At 42.5% G+C, this 16,822-nt stretch overlaps 1 protein-coding gene across 3 annotated transcripts; it reads right to left on the bottom strand.

Annotated features, from left to right (window-relative positions):
• Nucleotides 1–1,129: 1,129 nt before the first annotated feature.
• On the bottom strand, nt 1,130–15,753 carry CAPSL (calcyphosine like). 3 transcript variants are annotated; one of them, XM_074855499.1, is made up of 6 exons: nt 15,617–15,753; nt 11,057–11,193; nt 10,044–10,221; nt 8,978–9,187; nt 6,590–6,730; nt 1,130–1,291 (listed from the first exon to the last, which is right to left on the bottom strand). In XM_074855499.1, the coding sequence occupies exons 2-5, from the start codon at nt 11,191–11,193 to the stop codon at nt 6,629–6,631; spliced, it is 627 nt and encodes a 208-aa protein (XP_074711600.1). In that variant the 5' UTR covers nt 15,617–15,753; the 3' UTR covers nt 1,130–1,291; nt 6,590–6,628. The 3 variants fall into 3 exon arrangements, with proteins under 3 accessions (XP_074711600.1, XP_074711599.1, XP_074711602.1); XM_074855498.1 differs by lacking the exon at nt 6,590–6,730 and adding an exon at nt 1,974–2,120; XM_074855501.1 differs by lacking the exon at nt 1,130–1,291 and adding an exon at nt 4,361–4,625.
• Nucleotides 15,754–16,822: the final 1,069 nt, after the last annotated feature.

Below are 16,822 nucleotides of genomic sequence, written 5' to 3'. Positions count from 1 at the left end.
GGTACAACACAGCCCATCTCCCATTGTCATTTCTCCCCTCATCTATGCACAGCTCATTTGCACTATGCAAACATCTCCTAGCGGCACACAAACTCTAATCCGTGAAATAAAATAAGTCTTTTGTCAGTTATAACACTGACTCACAGCCTAATTTTAATGATGCTGAAAAACGATAATTACCTCCCAAGGCAATACTTGTCCCCTGCTGAATTTGTTTGTTTACCAAATCTCCTCCTCTTGTGTATTGTTCATTAGACAGGGTGATAAAGCACACAAAAATGCTGTGTGTGTCAGTGGGGTGGTAGACGACCAGCTAAGCATGAAGAGACAGCGGAACTGTTTCTGTCAGGGTGAAGGGATGGTTAAATGCATGTGATGTGCAGTAAAGTCTGGGCCATGAAATAAATGCTGAAGGGATGGCCTGGCCACCGCTGCTGCAGGAACAAGGTGGCTGAATTTGGGGCAGTTCTAGGCAGGCACAAGCTGAGTATGAAGCCATCCCTTCTGGCAGCAAGGGACCTGGTGGTGCTGGCCGGGTACTTCTGCAGGGCAGGAGTTCAGCTCCTTCTAGGCTTCTTAACAAAAGTGTTTATTGACTTGAAGGCCTGTATTTATACAGCAATACTGAAGTGCTGCATCCCTGGGAGGAACAGCAGCAGGTTTTTAGTCATGCTTTTGGCTCAAGCTAGTTATCTCTTTGGTTGTGGGTTTCTGAAGCTATCCTTTAAAACCAGCTACAATGGAACATAAAATGTAACCATCTCTGTGAAGAATTATTTTAGGGTCAAACAGTTCCTTATTACTGTGATTATGAAGCCTCCCAAATTAGCACTCCTCTGTGTAACAGGACATTGGCAAAACAAATCTAACGTACAGACACACAAGAAAACAACTGATGATGCCAGGAAATGCAATTGCTAATTTCTACTGACTATCCCATCCATTTGCTCACTCGGCAGCTCTAGGATTCAGCCAGGCTGGCTATCCCTTGGCTTTTAAGCGCCACCTGTTGAAACATGAAACCACATGTCAGAGTCCAGAACTGGGACACTTGCTAGTGTCATCAAATCATGAAGTTCTGAAAAAGGTGTTTAGATGGGAATTGGGAGAAAAAATCAAACCCACAACAAACGTTTCACTTCTTTATAGTCTCTGATCACAAAGGAGTTGGGGGAAATGAAAGCAAAAGTCAGAGTTTCCAGGATTTCTTCATCATTAAAATGAAGTAGGCATCACTGTCCACAGAAGCACTAACTCCTGAGTAGTAGTTCAAAAACTCATCTTTTGTAACCTAAGAATGAAAAAAACAGTGTTTACATGTGATGGCTATATACTGTGGCCCAAATCAAGATGTTTATGTAACACATCCCTATATTTTGCAAGTAATTCTTTTGCATTTTCCACAGAAGTCTGTTTTTTAGGTCAAACTGTCCTAATCTGACATTAGGATGTGTTGTTGCAGCAAGATCTCACACAGCATTTGGTCCAGTGACACTGAGGTCAATGGATTGAGCTTCTTGCTTTGGGAGACAGAGCTGTTGCTATGTCCTTGAAAAACAAATGTCAGGAAAAGTTATTCTGGTTATCGGTATATTGACTGCATAACTTAGATGTCACAACAAAATTAGATTAGTTCAACATTAGCAGCATCAACAAATGAATGTAAAAATCTCCAAAGGTTAGTCAAGAAATAAAAAATGAAAAACAAAGCAGAAATGTATTGGTGGAAATATCTAAAGGAATAAATCCATGCCACAAAGTCAGAGCTCCTCAAAAGCAATCTGCTTTTTTTTTTTTTTCCCCAGAAAATGTACATAAACTAAAACAAACATATACACACAAAACCCAGTAAATTTTGAATGCTAAATTATCAACTGAAACTTAAAAAAAAATAAATTGCAGCTTTTGGTAAAAATATCATGTTTTCAATGCAGAAATAACAGATCTATCTCTGGAAAATAAACACTGCTCACATTTTGCCACAATCTCTGCTCTTCCACAGAAAACCAGACTTGAGTTAAATTCCATGAAACATTGCACTTCCTTTCCTTCTCATCTTTCCTACTTGCCAAGACATTCAACAGAGTCTGGATCCCATCCCCATTCTTCAGCTGCAGGTCCTGTTGGGATCAACAGCAACATTGTAAGCTGGAAGGAAGCCTAGGTCCAGGTTTTGTCAGAGGTGGGGCTGCCATACCTGGGGTTGGCTGCAAATCAGCGAGCTGAAGCTTTTGCATCCTACCGTGCTCATGCCTCCTGCAGCCTCTGTTGGTGTGAGAGCTGAAGAGGTGCTAGAGCTGAAACCAATGCTCGCTCATCTGGGGTAAACCAGTACGGCTGGGGGGCTGTGTCAAATACCAAGGCTGCTCTCAGCCCCCTGAAAACTTGGCATTGAGTACAGACCACTAGAAAACCTGCTTTCTGCTCACCCCTTCCTTCTGAGCTGTCTATGAGAAAGCATTTCTAGAGAAACAGGATGGGCTATAATCATAGCGAAAGTCATAGAAAGTGGGCAGTCGCCAACGGTGGCAGATTGCTCTCAGCGTTATCTGTTTTACCAGGGAAAGCTGAACATGCTGCTGCTGCTTCTTGTGTGGAGGACAGGATCTGGAAGGCAAAAATAGTCAAAATCCCCAGGCTCACTCCTTCTGCCAGCTGGTGACAGCAGAGGCTGGGAGGCCTGCTCTGGGGTGGCAAAGCTCTGCTCTGCTCACGCAGCTACAGAGGTTTGAGGCAATACCATGTAAAAGCTGTTACATAAAGACAAATTGGCTTTCATCCAGCAATGTGCGCAGGTGGTTTCATCTGCAAAAACCCCAGCTGCTTCCACCTGCCTCTGCCAAGACAGCTTTGTGCCAGGAGACCAACATAATGAATCAGATCAGTGAATATACCTTGCCAGTTAGTTGGACTTGCATTAAAACTCAGTTTCTTGAACCAGAAATTTATGCTGTGGGAGAGAACATGAGCCAAACAACAGCTGTGGGCCATATCAAGCCAAAAATTTCCCATCCAGGACAAAAACATGAAGCCACAAAAGCACACAAGGGGTAAAACCAAAATGCAGTAAAGAATTCTTCTGGAGTGCTGCCTTTCCCCAGGGAACATGTCAGAGGGAGAGGCTGTCCCCTGCTTCTCCATTCCCATGCCTTGTGCTCTTTTGGGGTGGTGGGGGATCACAGAGATGCTCTGATGGCTCAGGTAGAGCTTGGAGCAGACTGGGGGGGGGCGGGGGGGGGGGGGGGGGCAGGCGTGGGGAGGGGAGGAAAATGGAAGCTTTTCCCTCTATGAGGGACCAGAGGGTTCAGCCAGCATTTTTGGAGTACACTCCTGGTGTGGCCTGGTGGGGAGGGCAGAGTTCATCCCTGACAAGGTGCTGTGCCATGGGGCAAGCTGGAGCCCAAGGTGCAAGGGAAACCTTTACCTCTGGTATTGGCCCACAGCACTGCAGACTCAAATGTTCTTATGGTTTGTGCTATCCTGTTTGGCATCTGTTGCACAATCAGAAAGAAGAAATAGTGCTTTGAACATGAAGCATCAACCAAGATCTGACAATCTTGATGCTAGCACCAGATACGATCATGTGCATTGCCACCTATCTCCCAGTATCTGCTGTGTGTGCTGTGCAACCACAGACTGGCAGGACAGCCTGCATCACCATCTATCTCCAGCATCTGCTGGGTCTGTAACCAGCACACAGCAGCCTGCAGTTGAACACAAGCGCCTGAGCTTCACTTTTGTCTCTCCCAGATCACAGTGCAGCAGCCCCAGCAGACAGGGACAGTGAAGTGTTAAAGGGTGGCTCTGGTCACCCACTGTTAGCGCTGATATCCCTTCATGTCTGGTTCAAATCCCTTTAACCTCTGCAGACTGCTTCCACTGAATATCAGGTGTGTGTGCCCAGTGTGTCATTATGGCTGCACATCTCCCAGTAGAGATTTTCCTATCTTAGCAGCCAATGTAATGCCTGTGTTAGTACCATGAATTTGCACACATATTAATCAAATGACATTTCTTACATCACAGATTCCAATTTGTGTTCTATGGCATCTGATTACAAGAGAAAAATCATGTTATTCTTTCTCAGATTATTTCTTTCTCCTGAAAGCACTATACCTTTTCTGCAGTTTCTAGTTTTTACTCAGATTGCTCCAGGAGCCACTCTGTTCCCACAGAAGAGAAAAGAAACTTTGTAACCCACTTCAAAGGAATCTAAAACCAGCCTTTGGAATCGTGCTCCATACAAATTTCAAAATGAGTATATTGTGAAAAATGTCCTCCTGATGCTGAAAAACACATCCAGTGAGCAATAAGGCTCACATGCAGGCAGACCCAAGGAGATGGGAGCCGCTTTGAGGGCACCAGGGCTACACCGGCTCCAGCTCTCACCCGCAGGGTGGGTGCTGAGCCCTCCCACCAGGACGAGAGGGTTTGAGGTCTCCTGGCTCATGTCCCCCAGATCCCCACACAAAACCCCTTTAGTCAAGCTCAGTGCAGAAATCTCACCCTGGAGCACTGAGCTTTCCCCAGCCGTCACAGGCTCCTGCTAAGGAATCCAGCAGCTGGTGACAAAGCTTCTGCTGTTTTTTAAAAAACATATTTGCTTCCAGTACCACTTCTCCCTTCTGAAAAGATATATTGCATTTGGGATTAAGTAAAATTGGAAAATATTAGCACTGAGAAGACAAACTGGTTGCAGTTATTGAGATTAAAACTTCCACTGCACTTGATTAAATGTCAACACAACAGATCACTGTGGGGTCTGAAGACATGAGATAGTGTGTCAGAAGGAAATAGTTTTTTCATTTTGTGATTCCCACAGACCATCCACATTACTTTCTCTTTTTTTTGAAATATAGAATACAGATAACATGACACTCTGTGTGAAGCCAATTAATAAATGAGAAAGAAATGGATTCTACTCAAGCTGCCAGGACATGTACAGCCTCTCTTTGATAATAAATTTGTTATTCATGTAAGGTATGTTGGCACTTCAGTAGCATCACAGTAAGTAAAGGTTCCTCCTATGGATGTCAGTCATAAAGAGACCCTTTCCAACAGTTTCCAGTGTCAGCCCAGTATGTAAATTTCTGGAGGCTTACAGATCAAAGAAAATATTTGAGTTTGCACAGCCTTTACTAAGGAATTGCAAGCAGCTATTGCTCGTACTGAGATCATGGCTGGACAAAACAAAAGCAGACTTTGAACAAGACCAGAGCAGCAAGCACTCAGGACTTCAGTATTTGAACTGTTAGCAGCCCAGGCTAAGTAAAAGCTGAGACTTCATCAGTCAAGCTCTTTTGAAAGTCCAGTCTGTAAGCCTATACTGTTTTTAGCTGGCTGCCAGCCTGAAATGGAGCAAATGTTGTCATACACAAGCCATTTACCCTTTGCTACAGCAGCAGCATCTCAGTATGGGAGAGCAGCACAACAATGCAAGAGAAGCAGAAAGAAGATGACAAACAGAAAAGGAACCAAGGCAGGAATAATTAGACATTTTTTTCTTTTTTTTTTTTTTTCTTTTACAGTTTCCTTTGTGCACCATTTCCCCACTCTCTGTATGGGGAAAGGACAGAACATATCAGAACTGAGATAGCCTCGTTGATGTGAACAGGAGGGTGGGTTCCCATCCTTTTTTCAGCAACATAAATGGAAGATGACAAGACAAGAAAGTTACAAGTTCTTGAGTTCCCAGAAAGTACCCTGAAGTCATAGCTTGGTCATAAACCAGTATAAATACAAAAAGTAGTAAGCGACTTTTGGTGTAGGTGTGCACAGACAACAGCTACTGGACCAGTAAATTTTCCAGGAACAGTGAGAAGAAACTACTGTAACATACGTATGTCCTTTAAAGAAAAATATTAGTGAGATGATCTCACAGTACAAAAAGAAAGAAACCAAAGAGGGGGAAAAAGCTATAAGCAGGCTTACAGAGGTTTGAAACAAGGCATGCACAGGAAAGGTGCCTGTATGCTGAGTTGTAAGCCAGGTAGAAAACAGGGCTTTAAAGAGTATTTTGCATTTATTCTGGTCCGTGTCTCCCCTTCTTGATTTGTTTCTCCATCCAGCCTCTCGGCACTGGGAACTCACATGTTCCCAGCAGTGAGCTGCGGAGTTGATCCATCCCGCAAGTGAGTCCCAAGAAGTCAAGAGATGTTGCAGTGCTACAGGCAAGAGGGTTAGGTGACACTCCTGGGACAGACTTCCTCACATTTATAACAGTCTTCCCCAGACCACCATTCTTCCAAATTATTTCAGTCTCTTCCTCTTGCATCCTCTGTCAAGCAGAGCTAACACTGGAGGAGGGGATACAGTCAGGAGCCACAGGGACCTAATGTGTATGTCTGAGAAGAAAGGACCATCTCATCTCAGAAAAGACATGTCAGGGATGCAGGGAGAAAAGGGACAGATAGGCAGAGTGGTTGGATGCCAGATCTGCTCTGATTATGCTCCAATCCCCCGAGGCTGAGCCTACAGAAGCATCTGGGAATTATTTCTGCAGATTGACTGTAATTGGCACAGTTACTGGAAGCTGTTATTATGGAAAATGAGCATATTGTTGTGCATACACTTAATCATGGGAACCTACGAAAGGTGGAAGTAAAGTCTTGCTCCTTTAATCATATGATCAGAGTTTCCAAGCATTCTTCATCATGATGATAAAATAGACATCTGTGTCTATTGAAGCGCTGACTCCTGCATAGTAGTTCATGAATTCTTCCATTGTGACCTGAGACAGAAGGATTTAAAATATGAAATTGAACCTTTATGTTTTTAATATAAGTCAAACCCACACATTAAGAAGAACTCTAAATGGAATTTAACATCCGCTATTTCATGTTGTTGCTGGTGAAAAGGAATCCAACAGGAAGAATGAAGACACTGCAAATTTGCGTCAGTTCACTTCTTTGTTAGAAATAAGAGCTCTTGTCCTCCAGGAACACTTGGATGGAAATGAAACATGCCGAGTTAAACTAACCTTACCAGGAACTGAAGTTAAAATCAGTGCTGCCCAAGAAGACAAATGTTTTAATGCATTTTTTTCCAGGGATGCTATAATCTGTTTTTTTGTGTTATTTTTAGTGAAAGTGGATGGGTTTTCTGGTGCAACCCAGGGACAGCTAGGATTTTTATATCCATTCACTAAAGAGAAAATATCATTGCTTTAAATAGGTCTCACTTAAAAAAGCAAACATTCTTTCAAATAACTGAGTTTTGAAAATCTTTCATGGATATTTTGAGGTTGAATTGCTTTTAAAATTACCATTAAAAAAACAAACAAACAAACAAACAGATTAGCAGATACGAAAGTGCATGTCTCTTGTGATGCCTTAGCTCTCAAATGCACAACACAGTAGAAGCAAATATTTTTCTATGTGATGTTTATTCAAGGAATGACCTATATGGTTTGAAAGTTAAGTAACAAGTCACAATGGGGAGAAGTGAACACTGTAGACTGTCTTACCATCAGGAAACAATTACAAGCTTCACTGACCCTGCTGATTTCAGAGGCATCCAGCAAGATCATGGTGAAGAGGACCTTTCTAGCAGATGCCTTTAGGCATTTCTGCTAAAAACATTTTAGCTGTTCAGTTCATACCAGTGTCATTAGTGACCTCTGAATCAGGTACAGGATTGTCACAATTCTTGGAAGAAACTGCAATTAGGTGAACTAATGTCAGAATTGCTGAACAAGACGTGGGTGCTCAGAGTAACTTTTTCATAAGCACAAACACTGCAGCATTTATGAGGTGAAAGGCACTGAACTTGTCAAGGATCATTTTGGAGACTCGTTTAACGTGTTAATATATGACCTCAGCACAAAAAGCAGGAACATTTTGCCTGAGGTTTGCTAGATGTCACCACTGCTGCAGAGAAGGAAGGGGACAACTCATGCAACTGGTACCTCTGAGGATGGCAGAACAGAAAAAGGAATGAAATTCAGCTCCACCAAGTGAGAAGTGATGCCTGAGGGAAGTAAAAAGCATTGCCTCCCTACAGACTGAGAGCCTTCCTGTTGGAAGCAAAGCAAGTGGAGAATTTGGATGTAGTAGCCAGCCATTAGACAGGTAAAAGTCACCAGTGTAGTGGAGCCCAAGTGACACCTCAGAAGTGTGAAGTGTTAAAGACATTCCACAAAGTGCTGATGAAACCTTATCTAGTTTGTTATTATGAACAACTCAGACTGAGAAGACCACCGTGTGAACAGAGGAGATCCACGATTGCTCTGAGTTCGTCAGACGCTTGTAAGTTCAGACCAAAGAATTTTGAAGACACATAGCAAAGGGAAAAAAATCATGCTTGACTTGGAGACAGTTACAAAGTGGATGCATAAGAAGTGCATCACAGAAGGTGCCCAGGCTTTGTACCTGCACTGGAGAGTCAAAGCGGAGGGTAGGAAGGGCTTCCAGCCCCGGCCCAGCCAGTGGTTCCTCAGGGCACACGGCTGGTGGCAGCCCCCCAATCCCACCCTCCCTCCAACTCTCTGTTGATAAATCTATCTCTATTATGGACTGATTTCCAAGTCTTTCAGTAATTACATACACTGGAGAACTGGTAACTGTAAAGTATTTCACATATTAGGGAACCTGCTTTTTAAATTAATCCTGGTATTTATTGTCCTAAGAAGTAAAAAATCCTCCAATTTACGTGGATCTTGAAAATCAGCAATCATGTGGGTTACTCTGAAGATATACTTAGAGTAATCTATGAAAGTAGAGCATTAAGGCTACAAACCTGTAAATGCAATCTCATGTCTACCCTTGCACTTCCTTCAGAGCCCCTTTGCCTCTGAATGTGTAAGCAAGTTCTAACAATAGTCCTATGCAGAGGTTATGCATCCATTGTACTGCCCCCCCATATATGTAACACAAATGTGTGTATGGCACTGCAATCACTCTCACATTTAATAATTTAAGTCAAATACTGAGTCAGATGGTGATTTCATGGTTTGACATTAGGTGTCTGCTTTACTTACCTTCCCATCTTTGTCATAGGGTGAATCAAAATTATCCAAAAAGGCCCTAAAAACTTGATCTTCTGTCCAGTCTCCATTTTGGTATTTGGGATGATGCTTTGCATTATACACCCCCTGTAAGTCTTCAATTGTTATGACACCATCTCCAGTTTTATCTAACTTCCTAAACGCCTGCATGATGATCTCTTTTCTTGCATTTGACATTGGGGGCTGTAAAGAAATATTAACAGAATCATTTTATTTCTGCCAACTACTTGCCTAGTTCCAAATTCAAGTAACTGCTGCTGTTAATAATAATCCTATTTCAAGGCACTTGGGACAACAAACTGCTGACAGCTACACTGTCCATGAGCTAGGAAGGGTAATATATCACCAAAAAAGCAGTATGATCAAGACTATTCAGTGTCTATCAATATGATAGCAAATGGACAATAAGAGAGAAAATGCTACCTAGAACACTTTTCTATTCTACTTATTTTAAATATTTCTAACAAGAAATTACTAATTACTCTAGGCATTAATTATTTCCTTTCTTAATTGCTTAGACATCAGCAGAGCAAAAAGGCTCCCACTAAAATCAGTCACACTGTGGCTGATTAGAGAAAGCCACCACTGAATTAGTTCATATTATAAGGAGATGCATGAGAAAATGACAGAAAAAGAAGTGAGATTAATAGTCTGAACCACATAAGTACCTGGACTGCAATATAGGAATTTAGGTACCTAAATCAAGGCAGCAAATCATAAAAAAAAAAATCACAACCATTTATTTTTAACTATTCTATTCTATTCTATTCTATTCTATTCTATTCTATTCTATTCTATTCTATTCTATTCACTTCTGAGCTCTCTCATCCACAGAGGTGTTGTTTAGGATGATTTTCCTCCTTTAGCATATTTTGATGGACATAGAACATTTTAACTTTTCAAGAGTTACTGATTTTTTAGAGTTGTAGACTTTCCTAATTACTAAATTGAAAAAAAGTGCTGTGTTTCATGTTCAGCTAATGACAAATCAAGGATTTTTCTCCATTTTTGCAGTAATAACATAAATTCCCAGACTTACTCTCAGTGTAACAAGAAATTCATCAAAATCAATTGTTCCATTGCCATCTTTATCAAATACCCGGAAAATCTCTTGTGCTTCTTCCTTGTCTATCATCATAGCATAATCATTTAATCCTTTCACAAATTCTTTGAAATCAAGGGTCCTGCTGTTGTCATCATCCATAATCCGAAATACTCTGTGGAAAATGTGCAATTTGAGGAGAATACATAGGACAACCTGGACAATGCTGCAGCATTTTAGCACAGTGACAGAGCACAGGGACACCTTTCTGAGATAACATTTCCCCCTTGTACAGTCTTCTGAGGGAAAAACTGAGGGGGTGGGGAAGGAACCCAGTAACAAAAACCCACCACACTTATTGGCAGCAGCAGTGACTTGCTTAGAATGGGTGCCTGAATATTACACTGCTGAACTTAAATGGGGTGACGGCTGCCTTAACTGAAGGCGTCTTCCTATTCATTATACATTGAGTCATCTAAAAGTTGGGCTTGTAGATGAAGTTCCAGCTGGTGACCTTGTATCCCTCTGTGGTTTATGAGGCCCAGGAGTGGTTTCAGGGTGTGATGCACCCTCTCCTAAGGGTGGGGTGACCCACATTCTCAGAGTGACTGCAGAAGAAGTCTAGATGCCTCCCATAAACTATACAGCTAATAGATTATTACACACAGGGGAATCACACCCCAAGGGAAAGGAAGCACAAAGCCCCTGTATTGAGATACTTATAGAACATACCAAAGAGAGAGAAAATATTTTGTGTTCCCCCTCCTTGGCCGGAGTTGTTCTGTGTCTCAAGGACACACCTTCCTCTGAGGGATTCACGGTCCTCATCCTTCAACAAACGAGCAGGTCAGTCCTGTCTCCCAAAACACAGGAAACCCAAGCCCAGGCTCTGGGGGTTGTGGCATTTGCATCGGAACCAGGAAACTCAAGTTTTGGTCCCTGCTTAGCCTATGAACCTCTTGCAGCTAAAACTATTAAGCTGAATAATGGATTTGACTTCTTAGACTCACCTGCCAAGTCCTTTGATGCCTGCAGATCCCCTTGCTAAACACTGCAGGCGAAGTCTTTCTACAGGGTCGGTCGTTTTGGACAGGTTTCTTTTGGCCTGGATTGCCATCTCTCGGTCATGCCTTGCTGTGCCTGGCATCTGGAAGACCAAAGTGCTCATACAGTATGGATTCACATGCACAAGGCAGAGTGCTGAAACCTGCCTTAGTACATAGAGCATCCCAAATCCCTCACTTGAAAGGTGCTGGCAACTCTCTCATGAGCACTCATTTTGACCCTCTCTTTCCTTTTCCTTATATCCTTTTATCAGAAGGGGAAATTGCCAATATAGGCCATCAACCCTGAAAGAAAAGCTCAGACAACCACCCTGGGATTAACCCAGATGCAAATATGAAAGTGTGAGTAAGAATTTGCTGCCTACAGTGTAGGAAAACAGTGAAAACCAGTGAATGCAGCCAGGAGAGCAGTGCTGCTTCTGCACCCCCAGCAGTCCTGCCAAGCCTTCTCAGCCTGCCACGTGTGCAGTTAGCATTTGCTCACAGGTAGAGCTGTGACAGCAAAAGATATCCTGGCTGGGGACCTTTTCCTTATGTTTGCTTTTGTTCCACTGTAGTCGTAATTCTCCAGAGCAGGGCTTTCTCCCGTTACATGTCTGAGCAACAGCTATCACCCCGAGACCTGACCTCACCTATACAGATGACACCTTGTGCTACTTCAACACAACTGCAGAAAAAATTAATACCTTAAACTTGCACAGCATTTAGCACTCCAAGATTTCAGGACTCTGCCAACAGTCACATAAGTCTTCCAGCTTCCCTCAGAGGAAGACAGTGAAACAAAAAGTGGGAAAACCAGACCATGGACTTGCAGCACTGCAACAGCACCACCAAGAGCAGCACGTCTGGGCTGGCAGAGGGTTGCTCCTTCTCCCGCAGGGATTATTTGTGCCTAATGCTAAGAGTATCAGGGCTGCTCATGGCCATACTGACATTTTAGGGGTACATTGAATCCTCACCCCTGAGCAATGCTCAGGACCAGGACTGCCATTCCCTAGCCTGGCTGCTGGGTCTACAGATCACAAAGGCCCCCAAAATATTTTCCAGCCTTTAATGCATCACAGGACCAGGGCACAAAAAGAGTTACAGAAGGACTGGGTTGAGTTACAGCAGAGCTCCTGACTCAGGGGCCACTTGATGTTCTGCTGAGGATGCTGAGGGTGGGGAGATGAAAAAGATAGATGGCCCTGTGAGACATCATCCATGCACATTGCACTTCCAATCTCATTGTTACTGCACATGCAGAAGTGTGAATTGAAATGGTAAGAGAAATCTTCTGAGAAACATAGAATTAAACTGTTTCATCTTAACTACTCTGCTCCTGTCTACAGAGCATTGGCTATGGCTATGTCACATGTGCTGACTTTTGCAACCCCTTCAGACAACACCAGTTGGGCTTAGAAAAACAGAAAAGTAAAATGGTTTTGTTCCCCCTCAAATGGTTTCAGTACTAGCTTATTGTAGAAATCTAGCATGGTAGAAAAGAGACCATTTCAGCTTTTGTTTCAGCCAGAATGAGCAAAGTTCTTCTGGGAATTCATTAATGAATGACCAGAAAGACCTTACAGCTATGTGAGATCAGCAGTCACAAATGTTTTCTGCAAACAATGACCTGTATTTAAATGATGTTTAGCTGGCAAGAATATAAAATACAGTGAGGTTACATGAACACAGTGCAAACTATATTTACATTACATAATTATGTAATATAGCTTACATATATATAATGTCTATACATCTGTATACAGAGTGCATAACCCATGCATAGCACTGTGCAGTATGCCTCTATACTATGTTATGTATTTATACAGATCTATAAATAATGAGAGCAGTGATGACATAATTTGTCTCCACTGCACACTGCAAAAATCTACATAAACACACATGGTGCAAAGAGTGTAGTAGCTCTTTGCCTTGGGTTCTGTAGAGGCATTTCCAGCATATTGCAATACACATCAAATAATCATTGCAAGCGAGATTCATGCATTGAGGCTAGGGAAGGATCATCTGATATGGTATCAGATGGACCCCTCACTACAAAAAGGACATTGAATTACTCGAGCATGTCCAGAGAAGGGCAACGAAGCTGGTGAAGGGTCTGGAGCACAGGTCCTACGAGGAGCGGCTGAGGGAACTGAGGTTGTTTAGTCTGGAGAAGAGGAGGCTGAGGGGACACCTCATTGCCCTCTACAGCTACCTGAAAGGAGGTTGCAGAGATCTGGGGATGAGTCTCTTTAACCAAGTAATAAGTGATAGGACAAGAGGGAATGGCCTCAAGTTGCACCAGGGAAGGTTTAGACTGGGTATTAGGAAGCCTTTCTTTACAGAACAGGTTGTTAGGCGTTGGAATGGGCTGCCCAGGGCAGTGGTGGAGTCCCCATCCCTGGAGGTGTTTAAGAGTTGGGTTGACATAACGCTGAGGGATCTGGTGTAGTTGAAAATGGTCATTGTTAGGTTAATGGTTGGACTAGATGATCTTCAAGGTCTTTTCCAACCTTGATGATTCTGTGATTCTGTGGTATCTACTATGATCTCCTGTACCTCAATAAAAGCCACTGAAACTGGCCAGTCCTCAGTTATGTCTGCAGTAAGTACAAAGTTTGCTTCTACACCCACAAGCATTTCTAGCTGAGAAGTCACCATCTCCAGGCTAAGTTGTGCCAGTATTGAATCATTTTCTTTTTAAAATATGTTCTTTGTTTCTAGTCTGAATTTCCCCCATCATTAGATGTTGTTTTACTTTCTTTTACTAGATTAAAGAGCTACCTGTTAAAAATTTGTCCACATGCAAGCACTTGAAGGACTCTTTTAAACCCTCTTTGGTTAAGCAATTAGACAGAGCTTAGGATTCTTGTTACAAAATGAGTTTCTAGGTGTTAGATAATTCTGCTGTTGTTCCTGAACTTTTCCAGTTTTTTCCAGTGTTCTTCTTGAAGTGGGAGAGAGCAGTCTAGTAATGTCACTAATGCCATAGGCTGAGATATTAACTTTTTTTTCCCCATGTATCATGGTTAAAAACACTAATAATAAATATTTCTGCTAACTCTTTCCAAATTTCCATTCTCTGTAATGTTCAATAACAAAATCATCAACACCACATTGCTATATAAAACTCACACATCACACTAAAGCTTCTTAAACATGATCTGGCTTCCTTTATCACACAGCAGAATGCATTTAAGAATCCTTTCTATACATTCAATAAATACAGAAAACCAGTTAAATATAAACCCTACTACATGCAAACCTGGTCAGCAGTAACACATCTACCACTTCCCTATTTCTGGTTTAAGCTAGAGATAAACACTTCCTAGGCTGTTAAAAGTCTATACTGCATTGTAAGATAACAGATTCTGAATCAGAGCAAGGATAGAGGACTCACAGTGATTCACATGGTCTCTCCTCTCCTTCCATTTTGCTTTTCCCCCTTTTTGGATAATGTGAAGTAGGTAAAGATACAGTCAGGATTTGCTGACTACAACAGGTCTCTGTATACCTTACAAACATGTTATGCATTAATAACCATTAATAAAACATGAAAAGGTCATAACCATAACTTTGCATGTTTTTAATTCTTATATCTCTTCCAAGATCATCAGATGTCTCCCACGGTGAAATGAAAAAGAGGCTGGTTAATTTAATTCTGAATGCTAGAAAGTTTTGTTTTGTGTAACAGCCTGGACAATTACAATACCCCACGTTCTCAGCATTCTTTGTTTCTATGGGCAATGTTGTGTTGTGAAGGTTGAACAGAAACAATCGCATTTCTTCTTAACAAATACAAAACCTGAAATTCTCGGTTGTTTTGGGGGTTTTTTTTCAGAATAATCTTAGGCTGTTCAGCAACCAGATCTCTTTACATCCCTCTAAGCCCGAGGCTTAAATCTGTGAAGAAAAAGATTTAATCTAAGCTCAGCACCATTCATTTATATGTTATCCTTCAGCTGAGTCCAAGAGACTCTTGTGAAAGTCCTGAAAAACACCCCAGTGTGGCAGGCAGAAACCCATACTAGCCTCCCCATTATTGCAGGCTCCTGAAAGTCCCTGTCCTGGCCAAATGCATGAGTTGCACACCATCCCTGAGCAGAAGATCTGAGAGTCTGAGACTAGATTAACTGGCCTAAACTAATTGCACACATTTGGTTTGTTCCTAATAATTTCATTAAATTATTAAAAGCATGAAAACTGCATGAATGTTTGGCAATCATCTGAACACATCCTTAAAAATCTGGGTTCCCAGTCCCACTCACCCCTCTGTAGCAGCCTCCCCTCTGCCTCTCCACCACCTCCAGCATCATCCAGCTCCTATCTTCTGGCAGGTGGGGCAGTACCACTCTTGCTATTTTGCATATACATAATTTGCATATTTTATACATGCAACATGTATTTCCAAAATATATATATATTATATATGTGTATAAAAAACACCACTCTTGGTTGAACCGCAAGCTCAACTGATCAGAGAAGCTCACTGCAAGCTAGCAAACAAGAGAGAAAATCCTTTACCTGCAATGCTATCCTGCACCTGGGGTTTCCACCCCGGACTTGGGAGGTGTCGGGGGGCTGGAGCAATGTCGTGCCCCACCTGCCTCCGTGCTCCCAGGCTCTCGCCAGGCTCAGGTGGCAAGTGGAGAGGATGCAGGGCCGCAGACTCACTATAGAGCTTCCTTGTCCATCTCGTTTTACTTGTTTGCACACCCAGCTGCCTTGGCTCCCCCCTTTTTTGGGAGGCCTGGAGTTTACCAGCTGGTCTCCAAGGTGACACTGGTGGCTGCGGCTGGCCCAACCTGCAATTACGCCGCTTCCCCAGGCAATTGCCACAGGGTTGCAAGAGTTTTTTTATTTAACTTATTTTTAAATCAATGCCTTCCTTCTCTTCTCTGCCCACATGGGCTGGGGGAGGGAGAGTGGGAGACACCTCACACTGTCCCTCACAGAGGTGCTGGCAGGAGGGTGCAGTATCACCATGCCAGCATTGGGCATGGCTATGTTTTGATAATATGTTCCTCTGCTCTGTAGTTCATAGGGTTGAAAAAACTTGCTGCTTCAGTCCTTTACTCAAAACACAATAGGAGAAAATAAGTAAAAGCCTGTCAACTGTGTTTCACAAAAAACAAGTTGCTGGTGTGTTTTTTGTCCTGCTGCTTAATTGCCAATTTGAAGACCCAATGGTCATGAGAACCTCCACGGAGATGCTGAGATTGTGTTCATTTGCAGCAAGAAGAGACCTGAAAAGGTTAAACACCCATATGATGAGGAAAAATTGCCCTCTGCCTAGACACAGCTATCAACAACTCTGTCTGCAGAAGGTCACAAACTTTATCAGTGACATAGTGTAACACTTGGGGAAAGAATTAGTGTATTGATATACTCCTTAGGGGTCAAAAAAAACCCCCCTGTGTTACACTCCCTGGCCCTCTGCGGCAGCAGCAAGCTGAGTACACAGGCTCAGGACTAATGGCAATGGCAGCTCATACAAGTCAGTGCGAGAACACATGGGAAATGGTGAGAGAGCCCACTTCTGCCCATGGATAAAACACTGAGCAAGAATGAATAAGTGCATTGTTTCCTGACAAGAGCAGAAAATTATTTTAGGCAATTACGAGAGTAATAACATTTGCATCCTGGCTGGCTGCTTATCTTTCATCGACAGGTACTTCCTGGTACTAAACCATAGCTTGTGCAAGACTTTGTATATGCTTTATATCTCGC

This window comes from Strix uralensis, chromosome Z (genome assembly GCF_047716275.1).
Source record: "Strix uralensis isolate ZFMK-TIS-50842 chromosome Z, bStrUra1, whole genome shotgun sequence".
Lineage (NCBI taxonomy): Eukaryota > Metazoa > Chordata > Aves > Strigiformes > Strigidae > Strix > Strix uralensis.
Note: the sequence above shows the minus strand (reverse complement) of the source record. Positions and strands in the feature narration are given on the sequence as shown.

What these genes read in the sequence shown, in the direction of transcription:
- CAPSL (XM_074855498.1), bottom strand. Translation starts at nt 11,193, where the DNA reads ATGCCAGGCACAGCAAGGCATGACCGAGAGATGGCAATCCAGGCCAAA. An exon ending in GGCATCAAAGGACTTGGCAG is followed by an intron (nt 10,222 to 11,056) that starts GTGAGTCTAAGA and finishes CATTTTCCACAG; the next exon opens with AGTATTTCGGATTATGGATG. An exon ending in CCTATGACAAAGATGGGAAG is followed by an intron (nt 2,121 to 8,977) that starts GTAAGTAAAGCA and finishes TGATCCCAACAG; the next exon opens with GACCTGCAGCTGAAGAATGG.